This window comes from Nesoenas mayeri (genome assembly GCF_963082525.1).
Source record: "Nesoenas mayeri genome assembly, chromosome: 16".
Lineage (NCBI taxonomy): Eukaryota > Metazoa > Chordata > Aves > Columbiformes > Columbidae > Nesoenas > Nesoenas mayeri.
Window position 1 is genome coordinate 9,509,538 of NC_137562.1, and position 18,311 is coordinate 9,527,848.

An 18,311-nucleotide genomic window follows, 5' to 3' on the forward strand; every position below is an offset into this window, starting at 1 on the left:
GCAAATGTCAGATGAGAGAATGATTGTGCCTTCTCCAACATCAGCCTCCAAGTAAGCACCGAACAGAAGGGCCCAACTCCCAGATCCAGCTGACAAGAGATGCCAACCGGCCACTCAGCCCAGATATTTAAATAGCAGAGCTGGGCTCTGCACTAAAGTGTTGGACAACTTTCACCAAGCTCAGCACCTCTTTGCTAAAACACTCCTGGCCTCCAGACCTCTGAAGAATGCCAACTGCAAAGGCCTGAATGGATCGAGTTATTAAATGCTTTTCTTATAGTTCATAAAATGGAGGTAAAAAAAGCGGTGATACCACACCTGGGGAAGGCAGGCTGATGTTTGGCAGGGTTTTCTTCTGGGTAGCTGAAACCAGGAGACCTCTTGCCACGGAACCGCTGAGAAAGAGCCCTGAACTGCCCACGTGTCTGGCAGTCTTGGGAAAGAATGCAAAGTCTGCAGTGAGCATTGGTGTTTAAAGCAGAATCATGCAGATTGAAGTCAGCACAAGGCAATGCTGGTCCCCTCCACCATCCACCTTCTCCTCCACCATCCACCCAGACATCTCTTGTGCCAGAGGGAAGGAGGCAACAAAGGTGTGTAACAGGACACACATCATGCATGGATTCCCATGGCTCAGTTGGACATCTGTGGCCAGGATACAGTACAAAGGGACCATGGTAAGATCTGTGGTTTAATGGCAGAGTTTTACAGACTCCCAAATGAATCTTTAAAGTGATATGTCGTGGGGATCACTGTGCCTATGTCCTGCTTTAGTCTCTCCCCACAAGGCCAAGCTATAGGCGGCTGCTAGAGACAGAAGCCCTCAGCCAGGCGGGCCTTTAACCACATTCAGTGAAGTTAACGGGCTTCCCAGAGATGTGGGCGATACCCCCAGTTTGTCAGTGTTTAAGAGGGCTTTGGACAACATCCTTCATAATTTGCTTTAACTTTTGATCAGCCCTGAAGTGGTCAGGCAGTTGGACTAGATGATCATTGTGGGTTCCTTCCAACTGAAATATTCAAATTCTATTCCATTCCATTCCATTGCAATTCTATTCATTCTTTATTCCTATTCTTATTCTTCTCTTTGCAACCATTTTCTGGCACACTGTTCTCATGATGTACCGTGAAACCAGCTCCTGGCATTTCCTATAAGCTCATAGCAGGTGACAAATGTCACCCAGAGCTGTCCCCACGTCAATCAGTGCTGGAGCAGACTCCCTCCTCACCCTCACAACAGTCCTGCCACAAGCGGAGATCCACCGCAGGAATCTCTTCACAGCCAACCATGCCCTGTGGGTACGAGGCCACCTGGAAGACATCTCTCTGGAGCTGCTGGATGTGGTCGCTGTTGTCACAGATGACACGAGCAAGGGATGTCTGTCTGATCTGAGTCAGCTGCGCCGGCGTGAAGACTCCGGGATTCTCGTACCAAAACCTGCAGTGGGTTTGTAATCACAGCGTGATTCAGGGGTAGGAGAAGAGGCTGGGAAGTGAGACTGGGAGGAGAGTTTCCCTTCACCTGTGGTAGCACCCACACACCTCAAAAGGAGCTTTTATTCTGGTGTTAGGTGGTTTTGAATAGAGACTGCCCTTTTCTGAACCCATGAATCCCTGTGAGGTGCTGGCCAGAGCTGCAGGTGCCACCAGCAGCAGGTACAGCCCATGCAGGGGAACCCAAGACTCAGACAGATCTGCTGGAACAGGAGCATGGGGAAACAATGCTCCTGCATCACCAGGCAAAGATGTGTCTTATTCACACAAGCAGCAAATGGAAATTAGAAGGAAAATCCTGCGGATATTTTCTAGCATTTTCAGAAGACATTGGGCACATTCCCAGTAGTGTCCAGTGTCTTGCGGTGGAGTGGAAATTGTTAAATCAGGAAAGTACACACTGACAGTAACTGTGGAAAGTCCTTTCACAAATGAGCTGGCCTGCTTCGTATTGTAAGACAAGAAATAATCAAAACGTATAGCTTCTGTTCCTCCCCATAGGGAGCAAATCCCCCCAAACAGAATACCAAAGACTCTGGGTTGACTCCACTGATAATACCTGTCTCCATCCCTCAGCCTTCTAAACTGTGTGGTTAACAGGCACATCAGCGTTGGTCCAACTCTGGTACCAGGGACAAGATCCTCCACCATCAGTGCTGGAAACAGGTCAATATTTTTGGCAGTCCCATATAAGCTGCAGGATAAAAGATATTAAAATAAAAGAAGTTAAAAGATGATCAAAGAGTGGAGATAATATAAATCTGATCACATCATAGGGATTTGTATGCAAGGAACTCATATTTGTATGCAAGGACCATATTTACAATGGTCTTTATCTAAAAGACAGTGGGATGAAGGCCTTGCCGTGGAAAGAAGCAGCCAGTGCAGATAGGATGCAGTTTAGTCTCACTGGAAAATAGCTTCAAGGCTCAACCTGTTCCCAAACCCCACCCCAGCAGTGCCTGATGACATTCCACTCGAAACCAGACCGATCACTTGGGGAGATCTCATTTGTCTTACCCCGTTCTTAAACCACAGCTATTACCCTATCTTAGCATCTGTGAGGAGTGATATCTGGGAAGGTTATTTGATAGGTCTCCTGGGAGAAGCAGAAACTTTCCACTGACTGATCTCCAGTGATTTTGATGCTTGCAAGTCCAGGCTACAGTACCTCCTAAGCTTTTCCCTGATCTCAAAGTTCTTGATCTCAGTTCTGAGGTCCTCAAACTCCTGCGCAGAGGAGAGGTTGCAGAAGACCCTGAAGTCGTTGTAAGGTGGGATGCCATGGTCTCGCCCCCTCTGGATGTTGATAGCGGCCAAGTCCAGTGAGACAGAGTGTGCCATGGAGAAGAGTTTCTCCGTCAGCTCCATGTTGAGGAGTTCAGAGGGGACCCGCATTTTCCCAGGAACCCCAAAGAGCCCACGGAGGAGGGGGTCGATCCCACCTTCCTGTGTGATCCTGAAAGGGGAGAAGAAGGCCTTGTGCAGAGGGACGTGGCCTTGACGGATGGGCTGGAAGGATTCGTTCAGCCGGTACAGGATGGGGTTGATCAAGGTGTGGCCGAAGCGGAAGGCAGCAGTGGCGAAGACGTTGAGAATCCCCGCATTGACGTTGGGGTTGTAGCCTTTGTACTCACCCAACATCTTCATCCCACCTTCCCCAAGGACCTTGGGGAGCCACTGGGCATAGGTGATATGTTGCATCTGGGCACCCACGATCTTCCGTGCCTCGTGATACAGGAGTTCTCCATCCCAGTGGGGGTTGAGGGCCGACAGCTCCGTGGCAATGCGGTTGTGCTCCCGGAACCAAAGCGTGTGCATGGCTGTCAGACCCAGCTGCTCGTTGGCACGGTGGTCCCCGGCCAGGAAGCACGGCACGGGGCTCTCGTTCTCATCCCTCATGCACTCCGTGGGCGGCCCCACGGCAAAGGGAAGGAGATGCTTCCCCGAGCTGGCCACAACTCGCCCTTGCTTCAGCAGCCCTTTTCGGCTGCTCAGATCCCGCAGTTCCCGCGATTCCTGCTCTGTGCTGCCGTAAACATTGGAAGCATCGATGTAAGACGTCAAGTGGTTGATCTGCTCCCTGGCGTAGACAGAGTTCATCAGCAGGGAGGTCATCCCGCTGCCGCACACGGGGCTGGAGCGGACAAAGAACATGCAGCGCCCGTTCCTGACGCGGGGGTCGTTGGCCGGGACTGTGATGGAGAAGCAAGGTGGGTCATTGCTGCACACCTGGCTGCAAGGTGCTCCATCCGAGAAGCGGGACATGCTGATGGCTGCCACCGTCTGGTCCATGTCGTGGTCCAGAAACTGTCCCCACTGCATGAGCATGTGCGTGAACTGGTCATCGGGGGTGATGGTCTCAGTCCCGATCATGGTGGTGGAGACAAGGCGGGGTAGAGGAAGGGGCAGCCCCCTGGCATCTTGTGCCAAGGAAAAGCCCCGGGGGAGGTTAAATCCATTCTGGTAGGCAGGTTTGAGGAGCCTCTGGAAGGCTGTGAGAGATGCACCCCACATTGGGTGCTGGAGGTTGTTGCAAGACCCATCGTGGGTCCTGTACTTCTTGTGGAAGCAGATATTGGAGCAATTGGGCGTGCGGCGGTGGGCAGAGCAGCCCGATAGATTGGCGATCATGTTCAGGTAGTGGGGGGACACCAAGTCGTTGTACCGATACCCTGCAAAGGCAAAGCACCAGGTCAGACCACGGCCGCTGGAGCCATCATGTTCCCACCACCCCATGTCAGGGTTTTGGGTGGCCCCTGCTGCTGGGATTGTCATGGTGGGCACGGAAAGGTCAGGTCTCTGATTCTGGTGTTGCTATGTCAGTTGTGTAAGGTTAAATGAAGCATAGCACCATACCAGGAAAAAAAGGGGAAAAGAGTTTAGTATGAACTGCACAGAGGTAGAACCAGAAACGTTGTGACTGATCTTGGTCTCCATCCTGGGTTTATTTTACATCTCTCTGGGTTATAACTGCAACCTCGAGCACCATCAACCATCCCAACCCTACGTGAGGAGCTGCAGGGAAGCCGCGGGTGACTGCCAGGGCGTTACGTCGTGTGAAAGCACTGAATAACACTGAATAACGCTGTGCTGTGCGGATGCTGATGGGACGAGGAGGGGGAGAGGCTGGCAGAACAACCAGCCCGGACGGGACCTGCAGCCTGGAGAGAGGCTCCTCACAGCCTGGAGCACATCCAGGCAGGCAAAAATATTTACGAGCCCCAAACATACACAGTGACTCACACATATAGGTAGAAACTTGCAGCGTGCGGGCATGTCTGTTGTATATAAAGGAGGTCCCAGTCAACAAGTTTGGAGCTCAGCTGCTGGGTGATTGGACCTCTCTTGGTATTTTTACTGTTGCGTTGCTCTGGTGCTTGCTATCCTGACTCAATAAAAGGAACCCGAGTGGTTGGAACCCATCTGAGTTTGTAGCTAAAAGGTCTAAGTGGTAGAAAGACAAAGTGATATTCCCTTCCTCGGTTACAGCGCCCAAATACTTCAGTTTTCAGTATTTTTCTCGTTGCCACTTGGAGGGCAGGAAACATCTCAGACCGCGCTGCTGGGGGACTGAACCTCAGACCCACCACAGCACTCCTTTGGGAGTCAGGTGGTGAAATATTTTTAAAGACTGGGGGCTTTATAGCCAGCCAAGAAATCTTTACCAGAACAGGGAATGGAAATACTTTCCCAAGTGTGGGGTTGGTTCAGTCACCTCAAGACCTCTGGCTGTTATGAAAATCGCAAGATGTAAGAATTGCAACCCAGACAACACATTTCTTGGCATACTCGAAACTGCACTTTTTAAACTTTCTGGATAACTACACACAGTTGTATTAATTTAACGCAATGCACAAAGTGAAGCAGGAAAATAAAATCTCTCATACCTGTGACATTCATATCCACAATGAGACCTTGTTGCACGTGTTCCTGGATCAGCTGCAAAGTCCTTTCAAAGATCTCACCTGCCCGGGCTGTTTCCAGGGTGTAGGGGTCCCGAGGGTAACGGAAAAGAGCCAGTAAGTCATTGGGCGTCTTGGGGCGTCTGTTTCCAAGAGGCAGAAGTGATGCAGGAGCATTAAAATAAATAGACTGAAGATTTAAATGAATCAACTCTACAGGCAGCAAGAGTCAGGCTCTGAGCCTGGCCCAGTGCTTGACCCCCAAAACTAGTGTATAATAATGACGAGGCTTGCCTGCATATTGCAGATGATTAAAGAAAGGATATTTTTCCCTAGAAAAATGCACAAATTTAATTTCCTTAGTGTTTCTGGTTTTTTTTCCCTGCTATAGTAAATTATTTTTCACATTCCAACAGCTGAAACCCAGAGGTTTTGGGCTTAATACGAACTATCTATCTTTTCAATAAAAACATATATTGGAGTGGAAGAGGAGGGAATTACCATTCACTCAGGAAGTCATTTTTCATTGAGGAAAGGGTTCAAACTACATATTTCTGTTCACCCTGCACAAAGTCAGTTGCATTTATGATATGACAATGCTGATTATTTTCTTTTCTAGGCATTGCCTCTGGAGTCAGCTCCAGCTGACAAAATTTATGTTGCAGATATAAGTGACATAAAAGGTGATATTTGCATATCAGATATTAATGTATGAGATTTTTCCAGAATCCCAAATGCCTGTTATGAAGCTCTATCACATCCTCACTTCTACATGGTACAGCTTCAACCTCCAATACCCAAAACAACACTGTACCTTTCATTTGTGGGTTGTCAATGATAAAATGAGATCTGAGAAAGCTTCATTCCCTGTCTTTTTATCTCTTTTCTGCTCCAAGTCTCGGATCGTGGCGTTTCACACACTTACTTGCTGAACAGCTCGGTGCGTGTGGAGTTGATGGCATGGTCCACGCTGCTGATGGCTTCTCGGATCGACGTGGCCACAAACGTGTCGCCGCTCCGACCAACGAACGTGGCTTCCCAAAGAAGAAAGAAAGAACAAAACATTCTTAATTTGATATTAATTTATCTTCCAAGCTCAAGAAAAATTTGTATATAGATACAAGCCCCATAGTAACTCCATTGAAGGTCAAACTCTGTTTCCATTCGCAACATAAGCATCATGAATTCAAAAGCAGATATTCTAAAGAACAAATTAACTGCCTGAAAAAGCAGATGGCTTTCTCAGGCTGTGGAACACATATTCAGTTTGCTCCTGTATGGCTTTGCAAATAAATGCATGTTTTGTTTGGTGGTTAAACTGGAAAAAGAAAATGTAAAAAAAAAAATCATAGGAAGTTAACCCAAAATAATGTATTTACTTCCCACAAAGAAAACTTCTAAAATTCATTTGAATGTATTGCTCATACATTAATTTTCCATTTGTGGAACACTTCTAATTCAGTACAAATCTAGAGTTAACACATCAAACACATCATTTTGAAACAAAAAAGAAAGCTGTTGCTTGAATACCTTCAGAATTAAACACATGAATTCTTAACAATTACTACAGAATGCATTTTTTAAGCCAGGGCCTTTGTCACAGCTGAACAAACCGGTTCCCATTTGGCTACTGATGTATGTGACAGCCAGCTGGAAAACGAGTTACCAATCAAGAATAAATCACAGAAATTATCTCAGGAATAATTTCAAACAACAAAGTCATTTCAGATTATTCTCAGCTCCTTGCACACAATCCCTGTATAGAAAATGACACTAAATTCACCTAATAAGCTACTCAATATTCATGCTGGTTGTTCCTGCGTGCTTGAGGAATAGCTCTCTACTTATATTTTTAACTTTATTGCTTGGCTTTGGGTTTTTTTTTTTTTTTCCCTTGCCTGTTCTTCCTCACCCTTTAACAAGTACAATTTCCACTCTTGACCTCTTTATCCATCACAAACTCCCTAATGCACGGAGTGGGAACTTGAAAACGAGCGACTAATTTCTCATCCCCAAGAGACTGAGCAAACATTTTAAACCCTGTATTTGCAGCAACAATGTCGTTCTCCTCTGCCCTCCCCTGGTGTGCGAGGTTACAGTCAGATGATGACTTAGAATCATAGAATCATTTTGGTTGGAAGAGACCTTCAAGATCATCAAGTCTAACCATTAAACTTGTGAGCGTGTTGGCACATTTTAATAAGTTTTTTACTAATTTTCTCCCTCCCAGGAGAGGCAGTAACTACACGCACACCAACAGCTCGGCTTGCAGGAGGCGATTTAAGGCAACACCTTTGTTTTTGCAGGGAGAAATTGCAGCTGAGCTGAGAAAACAGCGAGGAGCAGCTTGGAGATGCTCGGGCTTACACAACAGAGTGACTCTGATCATGCCTGCAAGGGATTTGTCTGCAAAGAAGCTGGAGAAATAAGATGTTCATGTTCACACGGACATATGTTCAAAGCGTAGGCATCAACACAGTGTAGCCCTTCCTTACACAAGAGGAGGAGAAGACCCGAGGAGCACAGGAGATGCCCTACCAGTGATGGAGAGCTGCATGGCGCTGGAGGTGAAGCCAAAGGGGTTTCTTGCTATGCACTCGTATCTGCCCTGGTCAGCCACGCCGAGGTCGTGGATGGAGAGGGTCCCATCTTGGCTGATGTGGAACTTGCCGCTCTCCGTGATCTGGATGCCCTCCTGTTGCACCGTGAAAAGACAGAAAACATGTCAGGGTGTGGAGAGCTTCCCACCATCCCAGCCCTCAGCCCATTCAGCAAACCCGCAGATGGATGCGATGAAGTGATGTGGCCACCAGATGTTAGCATTGCTCTTCCAGAGAAAGCAGAAAGCCACCCAAGGACATGTCCTCCTGCCTGGACCCACTGCCAGGAGGTTCTCGCTCAGCTCCTTCACCCTGGGCCACCTCCAGGCACTCACAGCATTTCTCAGCACTTCTTACAGACGCTCTGGCTGGAGCCGGCACTGTGCCCTGGTGTTGCCACAGAAGTTTCACAGCATATAAATAAGCCTAAAAGTCTTCAGTTATGGGACAACCTGAAACTGACGGATTTTTGCTGGCCTCGAACTGCAGATACCAGGTTTTGCAGGCCCTGAGCAGCATCCCTGATCAAAGCACTGCCAGCAGCAGCTCCCTCAAACCCCAACCTCTCCACCTGGGTGGGGGCTTCAGATTTTACTTTCTTAATTCTCTTGTTTCTTAACATCTTTCTGGGGCTCAAGCATTTTCCCCTCTAATTTGTCCTGTGCCCGACTGTGCTCAAAAGTAAGGTAGGTCCCAGGGAAGGTCACAGGTGTTGTACTACAGCACAGCAAGAAAACATCTAAGGAGCTTCACCTAAGGAGTTCTTGAAAAGAGCAGCCAGGCTGCAGCGCTATTGTGAGGGATCGTGGGTTTGCCTCATCAAAGCTGGAGCCAACCAGCATCATCCAGTTCCACCAGTGGGGATCCTGGAAATAAGGACAAACTACTTAGGGGAAAAAAAAAAATCCATTTTCAGTGTTCTCCAGGAATAGTCAATTAAGTGTTTCTAACATCCTGGAGGGTCACTGGCTTCAAGTTACTTGTTTGGAAGGAAGAGCAAGAGAAAACAGGAATGTGCGTTGCAAGGTTTTAAGCTTGAGAAGGAGCAATTCTTTCAGACCATTAAAAATGCTAGATCAGTGGAAATATCAGTCCTTAAATTTTAATCAAGCATAATTTCTTCCATGTGTACCGCACAAACTGATTTAACTAGTTGAGCTGGAAGAGATGTTTAACAAGAGAGTTGTTTAATGACCCCATGGAGGACAAGATAGTATAGAATCATTGAACAGTTTGTGTTGAAGGGACCTTCCCAGCTCCCCCAGTACCCCCCCTGCCATGAGCAGGGACATCTTCACCAGCTCAGGTTGCTCAGAGCCCCGTCCAGCCTGGCCTGGGATGTCTCCAGAGATGGTTCATCCACCACCTCTCTGGCTGACCTGGGCCAGGCTCTCACCACCCTCAAGAGAAAAAAACATCTTCCTCCTGCCCATCTCTTACTTTGACCCAGGTGATGGTTGGCTGTGGATCTCCTTGGGCAGTGCAGGCAATGGCAACGTCCTGGCCTGTCTCTGCCACCACGTCTTGCGGGGGGTGAAGGAACACGGGTATCACTGCTCAAAAAAGTCACAAGTGAAAGAAATGCATCAAGGAAAAAAGAGAAATCTGCACGAAAAACATCTCAGCACAGGCAAACCAGAGCTGCTGGGCTCGTTCTGCTCTTGCAAGGGCTCTTCAAAGGGGTCTCAGTCTCTCTACCAAGTCCTCTGTAATTTATGTTCGTTATTTTCTGCTCCTGTGTGTCTTTACCTGGGACAATTACATAGGAATGTGTTGGGTTCCCTGTCATTTAAAATGGTTAATTCAAAGGCTCTCTAGAAAAGATGCTTAAGCCGAAACAAGGATCATTAATTGATTCAGGAACTATTCTCTGGCAAGTGTTACTCAGGTCAGATTAAATAATTATATTGATCTTGCTGGTCTTCAAATATTTGGTGAATTCTGTGCTTGAAACATCACTAATTTCATGTTTCTAGGCAGTTTCTTTCCCCCCAGGTCTACTATCAGCAAAATTCTGCCATGTTTGCGAACAAGTAGGGATGTTTGCTTATTTTGAGTAATTATTTATACAGAAACAAAAAAGCAAATAAAAACCTGAAAGCATTCCTGTGTGACTTGTGTTTTACAGAGGCTTGATTTTAGAATACCTATGTTTAGGTTGAACCCATGACCTGGTAGCTCATGTTTAAGATAAATGTATGTGGAGCCAGAGTTAGATCTTCCTGAAGAAAGAAATCAGGAATCAGGTTTTTTGCAAGATGTTTCATTTTAAAAAGAATCTTGCAATTCAACCTGTAGGTAAGCTAAGATTTAAAAATAGTAAAAAAAAAGGAAAAATTACTAAGAATTTAATTAATACTTTTTTTTGTAAATTCTCAGACAAAAATTCTTTGTTCCCTTTACCAATAATTGGTAAATAATTTCCTTACAAACAACTCCCAAACAAATTCAAGGGCCCTATTTTTCACTCAAACTGGCCAGCTTGGATCTCATCTGATGGGCATTAAAGGTCATTTAGATCCCATAACCCCACCCTAGTGTTTATTCGTGCAGATGCCAACTGATACCAGCCCATTCCCTGGCCACACCGAATGAGTTTCATTCCCCTGGTTGTACTTTTTCTAGACTACCAGATAAATTTTCGAGGAAAACTGAAGCAGCTTCTTCCAATTTACAAATCTTGGCACTCTGGAAACCTCTTTAAAGTTTCCCACCAACTGATGGAGCTCTCAGGACTCTATGGCCATTCATGGGCAAAAGCAAAATCTCATCCCATGGGAACCAGGGCAATTCCCCGTCTTGGCAGACAGCGTGTTCTATACCTTAACATGAACTTTATAAACCCATTTTCCAGCCCTTATTCCCCCAGCCTCACCTCGGGGGGTCACCGACAGCTGTACCGGGATTGTCCTCACTCCAATGGCGCTGATGGCGTGACATTCATACTGGCCTTGGTCATCCAAAGCCACCCTGGTCACCCGCAGGGTGCCTGTGGAGAGGACGCTGTGCCTCCGGTCGCTTGGCAGCGGCCCCCCTGGTCAGACAAGAAGTGTGATTTGTTAATTGTCTGTGAGATTTCTCTTCCCATCACTGCAAATATCCGTGTGACAGTTAAAAATTTCATTTCTTTCCCAACATGACATCAGCCACCTTGAAATACCATCTTGGTCTTGCTAAGCAAGGAACGGGACAGATGCTGCTCTTCCCACACCCAGGATTGTGACTGAGTTCTTATCTAAGCAACTGGAAAGGGGCTTGTACCCTTCTTCTTTCCTCGTAATCCTCTTCTTCGTGCAAACTGCAGATTTACTGACCCCTGATGGATAACAGATTTGTGTTCAACTGTCCAAGCTGGCTGTTCAATCAAATACATAGCAACATCTAGCACTGCCTTTTTTCATTTGGTATTTTGATTTTCATTGGTTTGGAAACTGCATTGTTTCAATATTTCCTCTATTTAAGGAGAAAAGTTCAAAATTAAAATGCTTTACCAAACCCCCAAAAAATTATTAGAGCTTCTCAGCTTAGTGTCTTTTTTTTTTTTTTTAATATTCCATTTTCCTCCAAATAAGGGCTCTATTTATTCATCCCAAGTAACAAAAGGAATCTGAATCTTCCCCACACTGTTAAAAGTAGCTTTGAGAATGAGCAATGGTCCATCACTTCTCTTGTCTTGCTCTTAGCATCCCTTGTGTGACAGCACTGCGAAGCCTGGCTGATCTCTGGATCACCGGGTGACCAAGCTAACCTGGCTACACAGCAGTTATTATATTAATTTTACTTCTTGTCACTGTCCTCCTTTCCACATCTTTAAGAAATATCCTCTGAAATCTGGGCAGTGGAGAAAAACAGGTTAAAGGAGACGGAGAACATGCTGCTGGAGGAGAATTTTAGCTGGTCCTTTTTAACTCCACGTCAGCTGTGGAGGCTGGGAAACAATAGCCATGAATTCTCCACAGTGCTAAACCATTAATTATGGCTTGTGAAGCATAAGGAAAAGTTGGAGGGCCTCTGGGCCAGGCATTGTTGGCTTCTGTCCCAGAAAGTGTTGGAAGGGATCAGTTCAGTGGAGCCAGCACTAACCATCATCCGAGCCTTTAAAAGTTCACCAGCACCTGTTGGTCCCAAGCAGTTTTTCCAAAGTGAAAAGAAACCCCAGAGGTGTCAGTGGTGAGCAGTGCTCTCCTGCAATGTGCTCCCCAAGAGGAGCAAATCAATTATGATGATGGAGAGCTGGTACCTGGAGATACCCACTGATTCGGAGTGGCCAGACCTGCTTTCTCAAAGAGGTAGGAAGCCACCACAGAAGGATGCTTGAGGCTTTTTCGATGAAAAACACTCCTTCCTTCTGACATGATGACTTAGTATGTCAGAGATCTAAGAGGCTCCTTCCTCACTGCTTTACACCGTCCTTGGTGATCCTTGACATACCTCCCAGTGTGACCAGGTCTGTGCTGATCACCATCCGCCCCGTGTCACCACTCCCAGTCATTGCCCTGGACCAGGAGCTGGGCTGTTCTCACCCACACCCCGCAGATGGGAGCACAGAAGGAAAATAAAGCCCTAAGTCAAGTGAGGCCGTACCTGCCCTCGTCCAGGTGATTACAGGCGGAGGGTGACCCTCGGCAGAGCAAGGAAAGTCCACACTTTGTCCCTCAGTTACTGTCTGATCAGTGGGGATGAAGAGAAACCTGGGAGAATCTGGAATGGAAAGCAGTGAGTGAGCAGCAGGAAAAAACTCAGGCAGCAAAGTTGAGTTAATTCTCAGTTCACAGAAGCAGAACCAGTCATGGGGCTTAAATATACCCGCCCCGACTGAATAATTTATCCCAGAAATGTCATCAGCCTGGGACTCCTCACCTTGCACTATGACCCTTGCTGTTGCCTGGATGGATCCCTCGGTGTTGCTGGCATTGCAGTTGTACTGGCCCTGGTCCGAGAAGGTGACGTTCCGAATGAAGAGTCCTCCAGAGCTGGTGATAGTGAAACGGGAATCCTGCGGTAAAGGAGAGCCCGTGCCAAGGGTCCAGCTGATGCGAGGGTGGGGGTGCCCAGAGACCCCGCACTCCAAGGTGACGCTTTCCCCAATCAGCACTTCAGTGTTCTGCGGCTGGATCACAAAAGTGGGCTTGGCTGGAAGGAAACGAGTGCGTCAGAAAGCAGAGACCCTGGTGCCTGCTCTGTTATGGGCAGGAATTGCCTGGACATCTCATGCAGCCACCTGGCTCTTCCCTGAGCTCAAATCCTCCATGTGAGCAATTCCCCCAGCACCGCTTCTTCCCACCAACTCCCCATCCCGGTCACCTCGGGCTGGAGCATCCCCACTCCTGTGTCCCCTTCGCCCCGCTATCTCTGTGCTGCAGAATTAACCCCAAACTCCCTCCCCAGGCACAAATTACCTTTGATCTCTAAACCCTCAGTCTCCCACTCCCATGAAGGAACCCCCTAAAGCTCAGACCATGTTACGCTGTAGCCACTCTTCCCCAGCACAGCAAGAACATCTTGGCACATAAAAAGCTGAGACTGACTCTGACTTAGCTCTAGTCCTAGCCCAAATCTGAGCTTGGCTTTCAAGTGGTGCACAAGGCTCAATTACATGGAGTGTCAAAATAGCGCAGGACGACTTCTTGTGTCTTGACCTCCCCGGCGATGTTCTTGGCCATGCACTGGTAGATGCCTTTGTCCGACTCCTTGGTATTCTGGATCATCAAGGTACCATCTTGCAACAGGTTCAGGCGGTTGTCGTCTTTCATGTCGATCTTGTTACTGAAAAACAGACGCAAAACAGGCAAAATCTGAAAGAAGTAAAGATGGGTGGTCTTCCCTGAGCTGCTGGGAGCAGTGGGACTTTGCATGTGTTGCAGTAAATCGGTGTTCCTTGGAGCTATGCTGAGACTTTATGAAATTTATAGCATGAGTTATGATTTACAGCCCTGAACTCCAGCTCTGATTCGCTCCCTGGGTGAGCTACTTTGTCTCTCACCACTGATCACATACGACATTTACAGCCCATCAGCAGAGCACACTGTTCCCACGCAAGAGCGTCGTTGCTATTGTCAAGATATCCAGGCCCAGAAAGCTTGTTCTCATTATTTACCAAGTGCAAATATAACAGTTAATTAATATCGTTATTGTGTGCAGCGATTTCTAGGCCTCTTTGCAGAGGGGCAAAAATCTCTGAGTAAGTCACTGTGGGACCCCAACACAGTTTGGACTCCAACCCAACTCAAGAGCTGTGAAATATCTTCTTCCTTTCTACAGTGACCTGTGACTCCTGGATCCCAGCCCGCGGCAGAAGGTCCCACTGCTGCGTTCCATTTGTCCCAGCACGAAGGAATCTTGGATGGCTGCAGATGATTGAAAAGGGAGAAGGGACCTCTCCCCCCCTAGGACAAAGGCTGAATCCACTCTGAAAACTAATATGCTTGCTGGGCATTTATTTAATTCCCCTGATGTCTCCCCACTCTAGCCATATCTCGTTTGCGTAACATTTATTATCGTTACCGCTCTGACAATGCTGTCTTTGGGAGCCTGCCAGCATTTCCCTAACAAAACCTTCCTTCCAAGGGACTTAACTCAGCCATAAACTTTTGCTCTGTGCTGAAACTCTGCCTGGTGGGGAGTTTGCTGGAGAAGCACACATTGATCATTTTTATTAATAACCGAGCCCTATCCAGGCTTCCACAGACAAGATGCTCGTAAAGCAGCAAAGTAACTGCAGTTCCACAGTGGGCAACTGCTTGAGTGTAGAATATTTCATTGTGTAGCATTTCCCAGAAATGCTTTGGCATCTGGCACAGCTGCATACTTTTTCAGTGTTGCTATACAGAATGATAATCTACACGTTGCTTTGCAAGGTCTGTCAGTGGAGCACCATGATTTTTTCTTTTGAAAAAAAAAGCCATTTTCCCAGCACGCTAGGCCTTCAGAGAGAAAAAATTAGAAGCTAGAAGCATTTCAGCAGTTAATAAAATGGCAAACATGACGGCTGAGAGCAACTCGACATACTAATTTTATTTTCTGATCAAAAGACAACAGCTTTCAGCCTGCAGAGTATGTTTATGGGAAAGTTATAAGCTCTTGGAATCCATCACAAATGCAGATGAAACATTTCAAATGCAGATGGAAACGCCACATGGGTTATGTGGTCGCCAGAGAACACTATTAAAAGGAAGGTATAATAAATATAACCAACGGAATACCTTTTTCTGTTATATTTTATGTTGCATGAAACAGCTTTTGTAATTACAAAACTACAGTGAAGAGCTTGGTGCTTGGAAAACTTTGCTACTTCAGGGCCCATTTTTGTGTGACTTACTTGTTGTGCAGCCAAATGATCGCAGGCTTTGGGTTGCCTTCTGCCCTGCAGGTGAAATAAACTGTGTTTCCCAAGAGGACGTCAACATCGTGGGGTTCTGAGGTTATGCGAGGCCTCTCTGCAAAAGACAGTTTTAACACATTCCGGTCTAGAGCAGCACAAAACCACCTACAACCCATCCTGCAGCTCCCAGTGAGCAGGTACCAGCAGAGCCCTAGGTACAACATCACTCAGAGCCACCCCAAAACTTCCCACCAACATCAGCAAAATTACTGATATCAGAGAGGGAACAGCATCGTTCACCTGAGCCTGATAAAAGCCGTGGAGAATCGAAGTGGTTGTTCTTACTGCCAGTAAGTTGGGCAGTAAATCAGCTCCAGAGCTGGCTGAACACTGGTTCACTGTAGCTGCCCCTCTTGGTTTCCCTAAAATAATGGAAGAAGTCGGTAGCATCCTCGCTTGGGCTGTTTTTCTGCCCCTGTCAGCCTGCTGCTCTCAGCTTCATCTGAACATCGTGCCAGCTCTCTGCAAATCACACCTTTTCAACTGGATTTCATCCATTATGTCCCTAATTCACCAGCTGACCCCTGTTCAACGAAGCTTTTCACTATGTGCTTCACTTTAAGATGTACTCAAGCGTGAAGCAAGTTAAACATCTAAAGGATGTACTAAAATACTAAGGAATTTATGTGTGTGGTCTGGGGGGGCTTGATCTCTATTCAGCAGAATACTTACCCATCCAATAATCCGTACACTCACCAGTAATCCAGTAAAACCAGCTGGATTATTTGTAAGATTAAGTGAGAAACTGTCACCTTCTCCAGTGGAAGGTCTATGCCCTTGCTCCTTAGACCACAAGTGAATGGCTTGGCAATGTGTCCCCAATGGCAACACCAGTGTGGGACTAAACCCACCACAGCCCCATGATACAAAACACTGATCCAGTGCAGATTTGCTTACATCTGCTAAAAAGTGGTGGGTTAAGTTGATGCCAGCAGGTTTCGGGCTGACTCAGATATCAGCTGCCTGCATCATTAGAGCTTTACGCTGAATTATGCATCATTTGTCTTCCCCAGCTGGCACAACACCAGCATAAAAACCTAACGCCAGCAAAGTCTTCCCACCAGGTGCTCAGGCTAATTTGACAGACATCCCACTGTGTGCCCATGCCTAAACCAGAACAAATTTACATTAACGGCTGTACCGTGGCACCGGGTGTGTGCCTGGAGCCCAAGCTCAATGAGCAGCACATCCACTTGCACTGGGTCCCACCCCATGTGCTCCCAGCTGCTTTCTCTACACCCTTCCTGTTCTCCCTGTCCCTCGAGATTACAGACTCTGTGCCAATTCAGCTCTTTGCATGGCTGTGCATTAAATTGAGCTGTGAAATGGTCAAGATTAAAAAAAAAAAGGAAAAAAAGCAGAATTCATGGGACAGTTTTGCAAAATCCAGCTGATGTCACACATCTGGCTCACAGCATGGCCACACACAGCTGGACTGGCATATCCAGGAGGGATGCTAACAGCTGGGGTGAGTGGGAACATCTCTGACTGAATCTACCAGTACTGAAGTATCAAGGAACCACAGACGGTGCTTGTACCATCCCACACTTAAAAGTTAGAGTTTTGTCTTTTTCTGCATGACATATTGAACCTTGGAATTTTTCAGAACAAAACCTTTCACTTCAAAATAGCATTTTTTAGTGAGAAATTATTTAAATTTAAGGAAGAGCAGCTTAACAAACCCAGCACTTAGCATAGTCAAACAAAACATTCAGCAATGTATCTATTAAGAGTTTGCTTTGGTTTTCAGTTGTGTTTCTAGCCATCACAGCTCTACCCCTCTGTTCAGCCCAATGTGGGATGTTTCTTCTGGTTGCTGGTTTAACCACCAGCGTCAGTAAGTCCTTCACTGGCCCTACTCTATCTAAAAACCAACAAGTCACTTGGCAGCCAAAATAGAGCTGCTGTCAACTCCCACATGACTGTCTGCTTTCTCTGCATTATCCTGATCACTCGTGTGACCCAACTGGGACTTTCTCATTTCAGCAGCAAAAGAAGGCAGAAAGCGGGATGCCAGGGATGGGGAAGAGGGAGGAAAAAGGGCAGAGGAAACAGTTCCTAAACCAAAACCCAACTCCATGGGCTGGGGGTGGTGGATGGAGTGGTTTGAGCTCACTCACCGCAGTTGAAGTCCTGGGCGGTCAGGGTGACGATGGAGCGGCCGTGCAGGTCCCGCGGGGCCTCACAGGTGGCGGCAGTTTGGATGCTGCCCTGCTCCGCGTATTTCTTCAGCAGCTCCGACAGCCACATCAAGTCACAGTCACAAAGCAAAGCGTTGGAGTCCAGCCGCCTGCAAAAGCGAGGAAAAAGCTGCTCATTTCCCAGGTCCCGAACGCCACCGCCTTACACGAGACACGGGAGGCAAACTGCACCCTGGAGTGAAGGATCACTCGGCTGCTCTTCCCCGTGTTTGATCATACCCCAAATGAATATTAGAGATATTTCATCCCACAATGTTTAAATGGGATGCTTAACCAAGTCAGAAAGATTTCATCGAAAAACTAACATTACTCATCAGCCATTCCAGTTTCAAATTAAAATTACTCTATTAAAACAGACTATGCATTTTTGGCTTGAGGCAAAGAGAAACACTGAAATATTGGAGATTTCAACCTTTACTGAAATATATAAGAGCAGCAGATAACACCACCCCTGTTAGAGCTTTCCACGCTCTTTTACTCCTAGCTCAAAAAGCTCTGTGCGTCAGATCAGTCTCCTATGAGCAGCTGCCTGAGGTTGCAGCGTTCCTGCACAACTGGAAGAACTTTTATTCCTGCATCGTACACCTGGACCATGCTGAATGGAGCCCCGGTGACCTCCTAGCGCATCCATGTTTTTCTCTCTCCCGACCTCACTTCTATGTGCAGCTCTTGTTCTACACATCAGAATAAATACAGACCACAGGGGGATTTAGTTTCTGCCTCTTTCCCC

The 18,311-nt window shown here is 46.9% G+C and overlaps 1 protein-coding gene across 1 annotated transcript in view; it reads right to left on the reverse strand.

The window, feature by feature from the left end:
- Positions 1 to 18,311, reverse strand: part of LOC308046598 (peroxidasin homolog) — a 37,965-nt gene that overhangs the window by 3,205 nt on the left and 16,449 nt on the right. Inside the window, exons 8-21 of the mRNA XM_080354545.1 lie at positions 17,501 to 17,670; positions 15,318 to 15,435; positions 13,596 to 13,765; positions 12,860 to 13,132; positions 12,584 to 12,700; positions 10,875 to 11,033; positions 9,440 to 9,552; positions 7,938 to 8,094; positions 6,325 to 6,433; positions 5,385 to 5,542; positions 2,666 to 4,169; positions 2,054 to 2,188; positions 1,230 to 1,438; positions 319 to 433 (exon numbers count right to left, since the gene is read on the reverse strand). Coding sequence (XP_080210671.1) covers positions 319 to 433; positions 1,230 to 1,438; positions 2,054 to 2,188; positions 2,666 to 4,169; positions 5,385 to 5,542; positions 6,325 to 6,433; positions 7,938 to 8,094; positions 9,440 to 9,552; positions 10,875 to 11,033; positions 12,584 to 12,700; positions 12,860 to 13,132; positions 13,596 to 13,765; positions 15,318 to 15,435; positions 17,501 to 17,670 — 3,507 coding nt within the window. The remainder of the gene's footprint in view (positions 1 to 318; positions 434 to 1,229; positions 1,439 to 2,053; positions 2,189 to 2,665; positions 4,170 to 5,384; positions 5,543 to 6,324; positions 6,434 to 7,937; positions 8,095 to 9,439; positions 9,553 to 10,874; positions 11,034 to 12,583; positions 12,701 to 12,859; positions 13,133 to 13,595; positions 13,766 to 15,317; positions 15,436 to 17,500; positions 17,671 to 18,311) is intronic.